The sequence below is a fragment of the Myxine glutinosa genome, chromosome 3, assembly GCF_964187855.1.
Source record: "Myxine glutinosa chromosome 3, kmMyxGlut1.1, whole genome shotgun sequence".
In the NCBI taxonomy this organism is placed as follows: domain Eukaryota; kingdom Metazoa; phylum Chordata; class Myxini; order Myxiniformes; family Myxinidae; genus Myxine; species Myxine glutinosa.
Window position 1 is genome coordinate 68,879,168 of NC_136263.1, and position 12,819 is coordinate 68,891,986.

General features: G+C 44.6%; 1 protein-coding gene across 8 annotated transcripts in view; it reads right to left on the minus strand.

The window, feature by feature from the left end:
• The window catches only part of LOC137423527 (serine/threonine-protein phosphatase 2A 55 kDa regulatory subunit B beta isoform), a 240,058-nt gene that overhangs the window by 10,374 nt on the left and 216,865 nt on the right, over positions 1-12,819 (minus strand). For all 8 annotated transcript variants that reach the window (XM_078774184.1, XM_078774183.1, XM_078774182.1 and 5 more), the window contains 3 exons: positions 12,012-12,189; positions 11,565-11,729; positions 1,212-1,381 (listed from right to left, as the gene is read on the minus strand). In XM_078774184.1, coding sequence (XP_078630310.1) covers positions 1,212-1,381; positions 11,565-11,729; positions 12,012-12,189 — 513 coding nt within the window. The remainder of the gene's footprint in view (positions 1-1,211; positions 1,382-11,564; positions 11,730-12,011; positions 12,190-12,819) is intronic.

Consider the following 12,819-nt stretch of genomic DNA (forward strand, 5'->3'; position numbering starts at 1 on the left):
GACATTGTGCCACATGCAAGACAAGATTGACCAATTCACCGGAGACTGCCAGAGTGGCTCTAAACGCGAGCGCATTTGCACTGACATTGTTTGGGATCAATGCATACTGGTGTCTGTGGTCATGCCCAAACATTGGGACTTCCATAAAATTGGAATAGACATGCCATGGGCCTTTGACACCATGAAGCGATCAAAGATCCCTGATGTGCTCTATATCTAGCTGACTGTAATGACGACGAGCTGGATCTAGTGAGACAGATACTGGCAGACATCAAAATGAGGGTGGGCATCAAGATAGAGTGCTCTGCCGAATTCCAAACCTCAATTGGGAGTGGTCCTCATCTGGGACTGTGTGCAAGGAATTAAAGTATTCTCCTAAGGGGCAGAGAGCATCATGTGACTGCAAGCAGATTATGGGACTCAGCATTGTTTACATCAACACTCTGCAGGTGTGTGTGCTTTTTTTGAATAACCCAATCTCATGAACATTCCCTGTATCAATCCATATAAAAATACCCTAAGGGTCGAGAGGGATCTGTCATTTTGGAGCTAAAGGCTTTTCCCTTATGTCCTCACCCCCTGCAAACCTCCCAGTTGGACACTGGATATGGTCAAATGGTGCAAAACACTCTTCGATTTTCCCATCGCCATCGTCTTTGGCGTCCACATCACTAAGAATGCCAACTTTGCTTCTCCAGGTCTTCATGCCCTGCCAGTGCGCTGAGCAACAGTGTACCATGTCATAGCGAACTTTGCTTCTCTAGGGTATGTCCGATCTTCTCTTCTATAGGTCTTCTTCTTCTTTTCTTTTTCTATATAATAATCTTTCTTATCTATATAATAATAATAATACGCCGGACATGGGATGTTGTCCATTGGTGCAAAGCATTTTTTGATTTGGACGGCCCTCAAACCCCAAAGACTCTACGTTCGGATGCAGGATGTCGTCCCATGGTGCAAACCACTTTGAATTTCCCATTGCAGTCATTCTCGGCATCCACATCACGAAGAATGCCAACTTTGCTTCTCCGAGGAGAGGGTGTATGATCTTCTTTTCTCTTTTATCTATATGATAATACGCTAAGGATTTTCTGTCGTTGTATTTTTACCATGGGCTTCTGCTACTGTAAATAATATTTTTGTAAGGAGCTTTATCACAAATTTTTTTACATGGCAGATGAGGCAAGACAATACAAGTTAAGAGGACTAACCTGGTAAGTCTCAATAGGGCGGTTCTCCATGTTAAGGTCCCAGACCTTTATAGAGAGGTAGTCGCGCGTCATCATATAGCGCCCGCTGTGGCTGAACTTTACATCTGAAATTGACGAGATGATCTCAGAGAAGAAGGACCGATTACTTGGATCTTCAGGCTCTTCAAAAACTGTTGAGAAAGGTACATCAAAGTCTTAGAATGAAACAATATTGGACAACTCACAAAAAACAATCATGTAGAATGTAGATCAAAGTTTCTTTCAGCGTAGCAATTTAGTAACTTATAGCCGATAAATTGTAGTTTGGCCAAATACAAATAAAAACGATGCACTTTTCAAATGTAAGCATGCTAACCTAATCGGCACTTTGTCCAGAACAAATACCTCGTTGTCTATAAATCAATCTATCAAATTATTATATAAAGCACCTTTCATTTAGAAGCAAAACATTCTTCAAAGTTCCGTACACAGAAGGAAGAGGTAAGAAAAATAATAAAAAACAGATAATTCGACACCGCGACGTCGACCGATAGATATTCCTCCGCCTACTTACTCTAACTTTGACCTAAAACCAAAAGACCATTTGACACGATTTCTAATCTGTACAAATGTATCATGGTACATGTACTTAGTCGAGTTTAAATGCCGTAGCCAATGGTATGACATTAACAGGAGATTCAACGTGACTTCTGACCCATGACCTTTTTGTAACAAATCATCTACCATTACAAATAATTTTGTAAAGTTTGACTAAAATCCCTTCAGCTGTTCTCCAGTAACACACCTTTAACCGACATGACCTCTGAACTTTGACCTCGATGTCAAAATCTCATCAGTTCATCTTTGCATCATAAAACATATCTATACCAAGTTTGGTCAAAATCCCATTGCTGGTTCACAAGTTAGCGTGGTAACAGAATGTTTACCAAACGGGACCTCTGACCTCTTGACATCATAATCTTAGCTGTTTATCATGACATCATTAAATGTACTTCCAGTCAAATTTGATTGAGATCCCTTCAGCAGTTCTTAAAGGGGAACCCAAACACAATTTTTTCTTAAAAACCATTGAAAATCATCAACCATGGTCTAATTTGAAGGGATTTTTTTTTTGCCAATCACAAAGTGTCGAAAACAGTCCAAAAGTGTCGATTTTCGATTTTGCTCCCACAAGATGAACCCACCTTGATACAAATAGCGGTTTACATAGAAAAAAAAGTGCATGTTGATCTCGGATTCAGATACCGATTCCTCCGTCATTCGCAACTCTGATTTCTCAGTATGTTGAAACTGATCAGTGGGATTTTGAAGAAACTATTGAAGACAAAATTTGTGATGGGAACCGTTTTGGGGGATTTGGGGAGCCTTATAATTTCCAGCCTGATGCGAGCGATTCAGCCAAAGTTGGTGTTAGTGAAGATGGTGGTGTTAGTAGTGCAGATGAAACTTCCAGTCGCATGTTCACTACAGATTGGTAGGTTATATATTTCCGTTCAATAGACAGTTTATCAGGGATTTTGTATCAACTGATAAATCAGTTATATTACTCAAGAAGAGAGATGGCATGATGTAGCAAGGACACAACACAGCACAGCACAGCACGACAGGACATAGCACGAACACGACACAGCACCGCACGGACACGGCACAGCACAGATATGACATAACACGGACACGACACGACAGCGCAGACACGACATAGCACAGACATGGCACGGCACGGACACAGCACGACACGGCACGGACACAGCACGACACGGCACGGCACGGGCGCGGCACGGCACGGATATGACAACACGGACACGACCCGACACAGCACAGATATGACAACACGGACACGACCCAACACAGCACAGCACGGACACTGCACGGCACAGACGCGGCACAGCACGGACATGACATAGCATGGACACGACACAGCACAGCACGGACACGATATAGCATGCATACGACAGAACACCATGGACACGGCACAGCACAACACTGACACGGCACAGCACAACACTGACACAGTATGGCACAGCACAACAGTGACACGGCACGACACAGCACGGACATGACAGCATGGACACGGCACAGCACTGACAAGGCACAGCACGGACACGGCACAGCACTGACAAGGCACAGCACTGACAAGGCACAGCACTGACATGACACAGCACGGATACGACAGCACGGACATGACACAGCACGGACACGACACAGCACGGACACGACACAGCACGGACACGACAGCACGCACAGGACAGCACGGACACGACACAGCACGGACACGACACAGCACGGACACGACACAGCACGGACATGACACAGCACGGACAAGACACAGCACAGCACGGACACGACATGACACAGCACGGACACGACACAGCACAGCACGGGCACAGCATAGCAAAGCAAAGCACGGACTAGAGACACAGCAGGGACATGACACAGCACAGCACAGACACGGCACAGCACGGACACGGCACAGCACGGACACAACACAGCATGGGCACCACTCAGGCACACTCGGACACCACCAACCAAATGAGCGACAAATGCTTTGTCCCTCAAGATCATCCCATTTCATACTTTCCCAGGACGCCATTTGTGTCTGTGGCTGAGCTGTGTCATATCCGTGCCATGCTAATGTTCCCACCCCAGTGGAAGGGGAAGACAGGGGTGGTGGCAAGGTGAGATTGGTCGCCAGCAGGCCAACAAAGGTGTTTGATTCATCGATTCATCATCGCAACAGACAGTTCAGCAAAATCTTCGCAACAGTTCAGCAAAATCGCCCATGTCCATGTGCTGGTAGCTCGGTAGAGATGATGTTACAGTTTTGAGCGATGGCTGTTTCTTCTGATTAATCGTGGTGGATAACCACAAGATCTATAGCCATCTCTGTTTTTCATAACAGTGCTATGTAAAATGTTCCGAGCACAAAAGCGAACATCTTATAGGCCCGATCCACACTTGGGTATTTTGGACAAACCTCGTACAATTTCTGGCAACCCTCGGATCTTTTGGCCATGGGTGTAGCATAAAACCATCTCGGTTTGTATTACTACAATCACCAAGGATGCATCAACCCAGCGTATTTGTAGAAATTCAAAAATTATTCACCGTTAGAGTTAACTCATACCACGATGTAACTCGTAGACAGTATGGATTTGGGAGTTGTCTTCATAGTGCGACGTCAAGGCTAATCCTGAATTAGAAGAAGATTTTGACTTTTAAACGCAAAATTACCTGCTTTATAAATCGCAAATGGGAAAAAGACATATCTATTTTGTAGGGTATCAAGGGATAGATTAGCATCGAGGTAGTTTGAGCTTTTCCGTTCCCCTTTAAGTTATCGCGGTAATGAAAACCTATCATGGATGAATGACAACCCAAAAACGTAATGCTTCTGGTGATACATAATGCCTCACTCAAAGACACAGCACCACTACAATACAATAGCTTTTCGTTTTCCTTGAATCATTAATAACTTGTATGCAAATTAGCTGACAGACACATGCACAAGCACAAGCACACGCACACACTTATTTTATTGAGGAAGGAATTAGGTCCACAATGACACCGACATGAGGAAGTATAGAAATAGAGATCAGACCTGATTATTCCACATGTTTTACTATCTGGGATTGAATCTTTTTCAGGATGAATGAGGGACCAAGGTCAAGCAGGCATGAGTTTGACAAAGTTCATAAACATCCCTTTTCTTAAAAGAGGGAGAAATCCAGAGTTGTACAAAACAGCACATCATCAGGTCCAGTTTTGCTAGTTTGCATACTTCTGTGACTCACTGGGACTGACACAATCTGTCAATTTCCCGACCCGGATCTCAGTCAACGGAGCATCTTCTCTTCTGGACTTGGTTATGACTAACTTCCCTGAAAATGTCTGCTGCTCTTCTTCTGCTCCAATCGGCTCTTCTGATCATGTGCTTGTTAAAGTGGACATCTCTCTGACCATTCTCAGAGAGCCTCCTCAGCTTCGATGAGTCTGGCATTTCACTCAGGCCAACTGGCACGGTCTTCAAGCAGCCATCAATCATCTGGACTGGTCTCCCATCTCTACCGCCTCTGACATCAACTCATCCTGGGAATTCTTCCAAAGTAAATTGCTCTCTCTCATGCACAGATTTATCCCATCTCGTCTTCAGTTGTCATACCCTTCCTCCCGTCCATGGTACACGGAATCTTGTGGTGAGGCTGTTGCCCAGAAACAACTTGCTTTCGTCTCCTGGAAAGCAAATCCAACGGAAGGAAATCTCATTTCCTTTCACAAAGCCCGAAACAAGTGTGTGCCCACCCTCAGGAGAGCCAGGAAACAATATCTCTCCGTTATCAGGACCGAACTCTCTTATCTGTCTCCCTCTTCCAAATCCTGGTGGCGACTGGTCAAATCTGTTTCTGGTGTTTGTTCCCCATCCATCCCCTCCCTCACCTCAAATGGCCACAGGGCTGACTCCGCACGTGAAAAAGCTGAATGCCTCAACTCTGTGTTTGCCTCTAAATCTTGTGTCCCAAACCCATCCCTCTCTGTACCCACCGTACCCAGTCGTACCCAGCTGCTCCTGGACTCTGTGTCTTTTCCTCCTGACAAGGTGGAAAAGTTTCTGTCAACCCTCGACTCTGATTCTGCAACTGGACCTGACGGCATCAGCCCACGGGTCCTAAAATCTTGTTCTTCCGCTCTTTCACTCCCTCTCTCTGTTCTCTTCACCCTCTCTTTTGCTCAAGGTCATCTTCCATCTGCTTGGAAATCTGCCAACATCACTGCTTTGCACAAAAAGGTGCAAAAACAGATCCCAGCAACTACAGACCAATCAGCCTTCTCCCAATTATCAGCAAAGTCATGGAATCCATCATTGCTTCAGATATGAAATCTTTCCTCTTCTCCAATGGCTTGATCTCTGATCATCAATTTGGTTTCAGACCTGGTCACTCTACTCTGGACAGTGGACATGCTGCTTCTGCTTTCTCAACAATGGATGGAGGTCCTCAATGCCAAACAGGAAATTAGAGCAGTCTCCCTTGACATATCACGTGCCTTCGATACGGTCTGGCACCCCGCTCTGCTCACCAAACTCTCCTCTTTTGGTATCCATTGAAATCTCCACGCATGGCTGGCGGACCTCCTCTCTAGTCGTAGTCAACGTGTGGCCCTGAATGGGTTTCTCTAATCTCCTCTTCCTGTTCAGGCTGGAGTTCCCCAAGGCAGTGTTCTGGGCCCTGTGCTTTTTCTGGTCTTCATCAATGATCTCTCTGACTCTCTTGAAAATCCTCTCTATCTCTTTGCTGATGACTCTACTCTCTGTTGCTCCATTCTTCATCCCTCAGATCGGCAGTCTGCAGCCTCCTCACTCTCTGCAGACCTGGACAAAATCACAGACTGGGCAAACAAGTGGAACATGTCTTTCAATCCTGACAAATCTCACACTCTTACGATGTCTCTCCGAAAAGACCAACTGGACAACCCTCCCATCTACTTTCTCAACAATCCTCTCCAAGAAGTTCTGTCGCTCAAGCTTTTGGGTCTCACTATCTGCCATGATCTTTCCTGGGAAAACCACATTTCAAATCTGGCCTCCAAAGCCAGTCGCCGACTGGGCATCCTCCGTCGTGCGAAGTCCTTCCTTGGCACACCTGAGCTCCTCACCACATACAAGGCTTTCATCCAAGGCTTTCATCCGCAGCTCAATGGAATACTGCTCTCCCCTCTCGGCTGGTTCTCCTGCCTCACACCTAGCTCGTCTTCACGCTGTTGAAACCAAAGCATTCAGAATCATTGGAATCTCCCGCGATGAAGCTAACCGCAAGGGCCTCTCACTCACTCACCGCAGGCAGGTTGGTGGTCTTTCCGTCTTCTACCGACTCCTCTCTGGCCTTGCCCCCCCAGCTCTCTCTGGGCTCTGTCCCGCAAATATTCCTACAGGTCGCACAAGATCTGCCTGCAACCCTCTTATGGTTAAACTGCCAAAATCAAGACTCTCTGCTCACCTTGACTCCTTCATTCCTCTTTTCTCCCGCCTCTGGAACAAACTCCCTCACTCTCTTCAATCCCAATCCACCCTCCAGGTCTTTAAAACAGCTGTTCACCACCATCTCTTATCTTCCCCCATCCAAAACCTTGATCTTTTCTACCCCCGCTAATTTCACCCCAATTCCACTTTTTTGAAATACCAACTTCTGTGCTGGAAGTCCTTGGTGTCCTTGTGTTTTATACTTCTCCCTCCCCCACCCCCTACCCCCACCTCCTCCCCCCAAGCCCTCTCCCTTCCACACATCTCCCTGCTCTCAAATGTTGTTTGTGTGCTTCCCCTTCTCTCCCCATCTTGTCTTCCGCTCCCTCTTTTTATATATTTTGTTTGTCTGGTTGATTTGTTTGTGAAGTAAATGTTAGCTCTTTCACGAGCCTCGATTCAGTATACAAAAAAAATAAAAAAAATTAAAAATAGACGTATATATGGTCATCGTCAGCAGGGTGATGAATACTGATATTCAAAGCTTTCGTAAAAGTGTACTAAGTGGATGCAGAAAAATATAAAATAGAGGAACGGGAACATCCCTGGGGAGCACCGACCGATAGACGAATTGGGTATGATGAACAGCCAGAAAAGTTGACGTAGATCTGAGGATCTGATCGATAACATTTAAACAATTCCAAAGCAGATCTAAACATATAAAAACAGGAATTTAGTCAAGCAATAAATTATGGTGAATTGCGTCCATAATTGTAGAGATGTCGAGAACTTCTTTGCATCAAAGGGTCTACAAAAATAACCCTTCACATCAAAATGCGAATAACAAATTGCAAATAATCAGAAGAAGAAGACGAAGAGGAAGAAGAAGGAAACAAACATTCCACAAAAGCTTAGTGCCAAGCAAGAGCCACAACACAATCGTTCTACATTCAAAGCAATGGGATTTTACTAACTCACCGAGCAATTCAGCACGCACCAATTATAATTGTCCACAGTAAAGAGGCTTAAACTTCAAATTGCATATTTATTTTTACACTTTCTGTGGTAGATATCAAAGTGTGAGCAGAATAAGAATCTTTGACGAGACCAGGGTGCGCGATCCGTGGGGACGTAACGAAATGCTGAAGCAGTACTTAGGAACTTCCACTAAGCACCAGCCTTCTCGGAAGGTCCCCTGAAGGAGAGGAACGACCTGGGTAAAACATTACCAACTGTCAATTTTAATTTCGCCCATGGTGGTGAACCCGTGTTCGGTTAACTGTTGACCGCAGTTTAGGTTTTGGGTGGAGAAGGAACAAAAGAGAAGAGTATGAAGGTGAGCGGAAGTATTTCAAGGCAACATTAAAATGCATTTGGCGCATTATATTCTTGCTGGAGATACGAGCATGGCATATTAATTAAAAATATATATATATTTTTTTATTTTATTAAAATGCCATGCTCGTATCTCCAGCAAGAATATAATGCACCAAAAACAAAAAGATAATAAAAGTTGAAATAGAATGAGCTGGTAGAAACGTTAAATTTCAGTAGGAATCCATTGCAAGCAGTTAGCCAGATGGGTCACCAGAAGAATGAGCCACCTGGCCCTTGTGGGACACGGCAGTCACTGAGGGGCCATGAACCAAGGGGACATAAATGTCGGACCCTCCCACCCGGGGTCGTAAAAATGCAATGTAATACAGCCGGTGCACCTGTCGATCTTACAAATGCATCTGGTGGAGCTGCGAGAAATAAATAAATACTTTCAGCGTGTGCATGTCACCGCTAGTAATGGTTTCCCAAGGATGGAAGCCGCACACAAACTCGTGCCATTTCCATTCCAAACCCAGTTAGGCTGAGGAATTGTCCTGCAAGAACCAAGACTTTAGGGGTGTGAAGGGAGGGGTGGAGTCGGAATTTGACAAAAAAAACAAAAAACGATTTTTGAACGGTAGTCTTAAACAATGTCATGAATGGCAAAGTCGTACAGCCGAAGACACCAGAGTAGTGAGGTGCAAACAGTACAATAATCTCCAAACTCAAAGGGCTGCCTTTTGGAAAGGCACAAATTTCCATTCAAAAACGACATTACTGGCAGTATTTCCAAATAATCTTGGGTCAAAGGGGGAAATTGCATCCAATACATTTGGAGTGCCTGAAAGTAGATTAAAAGGGGTCAAAGGACAGTCGTTCCAGGGAAGGAAGCCATTTCTCCCCCGCAAACACGGTGAGAGGGACGATTCATCGCTCTCCAATTGCAGACGTGACAAACGGCCCAGGACCTGGCACCGCGAACATCAGCCGGTGATTCCAGCTTGCAGTAAAGGGCAAAGTATACATTACATAGATAAATCGGTAAAAGGTGTGGGGGACGGGAAGGGGGTTCAACACGTTTTGCCATTTTTGCAAAGTAAATGTGGAGATTGTCCTTAATCAGCCACCGTGGACTAATTGTATCAGAACTAGCAAGCAAAAGCCAACAACAGTCGAGATGCATTTATATACAAGGCCCGACATTGAAAGAGCCCAATGAAATAATGGTGATGTACAAGCAGTGCATTTCCTGCACAAGGTGGGGTGTATTCCAAAGGAAAAACAGAGCCCTTTTAGAGGTAAATGATCGAGTGATTAGTTAAAGGTTGGCCTGTTAGCATTCCCATATGAACGTCTGGCTCATGATGTAGGGAACGAACATTCAAGTCCTATTGGCTATTTATATCTGTTTTATTCATGTTAAATTATAAAATAACATTTTTGGGGGTGTCGGAGAAGGGGCGGATACGGTTGGACAGTTAGGAATGAACAAACAAGAAAGAGCAATCAGAGATTGCAGACTCTCGCCAGGAAATGTTTTTAGTGTTTTTGAGGCTTTTGTGTTAAAACAAATATGGCGGCTGAACCACATGACTGATGACGTCATCATTAAAAAAAAATAATTCTCCACCAATTTATCCCGAGATGACGCTCAAGAAATTTCATCCTGATCGGATGAATTTTTGTACTTGTTGAATTATGACGTCATAATGGAGGCACCTATTAGATAATCATTAACATATGTTATTCCCCATGGAGATTTCTTTACAATGAGCCATGTCTCAATTTTTTCTATGCAGCACTTTTGGAGATATAGAGGTGCAATTTTTTTTGTTTTTTTCCAAGATGCCACCTGTACCACGTGACCTATGACTTAATAATTATCATTTAAAAAAATTATACAGGAGGCGGGGCACCTATGGTGAAAATTTCCTGTCAATCGGATCAACGGTTGAAGAGAAAATCATATTTATTCTGTGCAAACAAACAAACGGACTCAAATGCAATACTCTCTCCTCTGGCGATGGTAACAATGATGGCACATACACCTTTTGACGAGAACCTCTCAAAGACATCACAATCATAACACAGGTATACAATCACTCATCCATTGCCAAGCTATGTACCATTCCTGTCAATATCCATATACCGTTCTATCCCCAATGCTTATACATACCTACCTAACTTAAATTTAAACCAACCATCTATCTATAATTCCAGTAATCTCTGTTTGTTTGTACGTTTGTACGTTTGTTTGTCTGTGACCGCTGTTTCTCGACAACCACGGGTCCGATATACTTTTAACTTGCCAGGTATATTGCTGGGGACCCGAGGATGTGCCTTTTCAAGGTTTCATATTAATCGGACAATTACTTACCGAGCTATGTCCAAAAAACGATTCAACCAATCAGAGAGCAGCGAACTATCGCGTGTGCCGAACGTGGCGGACACACTCTGCCTCGGATGGCACATTTGAGAGCGTATTCATTTATTTCACGTTTGCAAACTATGTTGGCGTTAAACTATGTTTTAAAACTAATAAAAACGAATTTGCGATTCATTCGCTTTCCTGCGCGTTTGTGCACGCGATGGCGATTTCTTTACCAAACTCCGGAAGCCGTTCGCTTTGGACCAAACCATTTCATGTAAATAGAGGGGGGGGGATATAATTTTAGATATAGATATAGTACGGGCAATGCCCTAGTTTATATAATACTGATAACACTGAGTACCTGCACTTCCTCTATCCTCAACCCACCACGTCCCGCCACCTGCACTACCCTCTACCCCTCACCTGCACTCCCTCAATCTTTGCCACCCCATACCATACCATCCCGGCACATGCTCTACCCTCACCCCATTGTGCATTCGCTCACCCACTCCCTCCCCCCCCTCCAAAAGTTGCACTCACTCCACCCATGGTGACTCGTCTCGTAACTTGCCCACGCATGACACGCGCCACAAAAATAAATGCATCAAAATTGAAAACATTATAGCTTGAAAGCCTACTCTTTAAATAAGTACAGTACAAGGCAAAATGCCTATGAGGATTGAAAAGGACGAGGAAACAGAGAGAAGCTCACGTTTGGAGTGATGATCACAAAGTGCTGCAGCACGCATGTCACACAGTCGCACCGTGCCTTTGCTGCTGCTGTATACAAATGTGTTGCAGTGGTTTGGATGGAACTCTGCAGCTGTGATCACCTCCGTTAACTCCTCCATGTTTGCCGGCTTTATGTCGACAATGTCTTGGTGAAGCGTACAAGGTCAAGGACTTTACAAAACAGATTGTAGCCGATGCATCAAAGCACAGTCCGAGGCCACCGGAATTGTGTGTGTGGGGGCATGGGGGAAGGGAGGGCAAGGGTGGTGGAGTGGGGGGGGGGAGGGGAGAGGGGGGAGAGGGAATGACAGGGGAAGGATTAGGTAAAAAAAAAATTCTTCCAAATGTTTCTATCCAGAGGTAAACAATCTTCTGAGGCAGAGCAGAGGAAGGGACTCTTAACCAAAGGAACTCAGAGGAAGGATACTGAAGCTTCGATCTGTGATCTCCAGGTTCCACAAGTTGATACGAAGGTCATCAGCAGACATGTACGTCTCTGCATCACTATTTACCGATATTGAGTTGATATGGTATGTGTGGGCATTAGCGAAAATCCTTCGTGGACTCGCCTCGACCATTAGCTCCATCGGCATCAATATCGGAACCTGACACATAAGCACGGTGGTTAATCTTGCAGTAGCTTTGCTACCTCAAGACTTGTTTTGTCTGCACCGATAAGAAGTGCTTGATGGTGGTGAACTACAAGAGGCGGGCGGGGCACCTATAGTCCCTAACCCTAACCCTAACATCATCAAAATAGCAACAATGGCAAGAAATTCATAACAATTCAAACATATTCATAACAATCATCCACATTCATAAGGAAAATAAGCAGCAGCAGTATTATTACCTCTGCCACCGAAGGTGAACGGAGGTAATGTTTTCACACCTGTCTGTCTATTTGTTTGTCTCTGAGCAGGATATCTGAAAAAAGCTGTGTACAGATTCAGATGAAATTTGGTGGACATGTTGTGTGTGTGTGAGAAGGGCGAATCAATTCGATTTTAGTGACTATCTGGATAAGGATAGTAGAGTTTTTAAGTGATTCTTCACCATTGAGAGATGGGGCTGAAAACTATATGTAGCACGATATCTCAAAAAGGTATGGACGGATTCAGGAGAAACTAGGTGGATGAGTCGGTTAGGTGACAAGAACAAGCCGATTAGATTTTGGTTCAGGCCCGGATCCAGATCCGGCCTATCAGTGGGATACGAAACACAAACTGTTCAGCCTG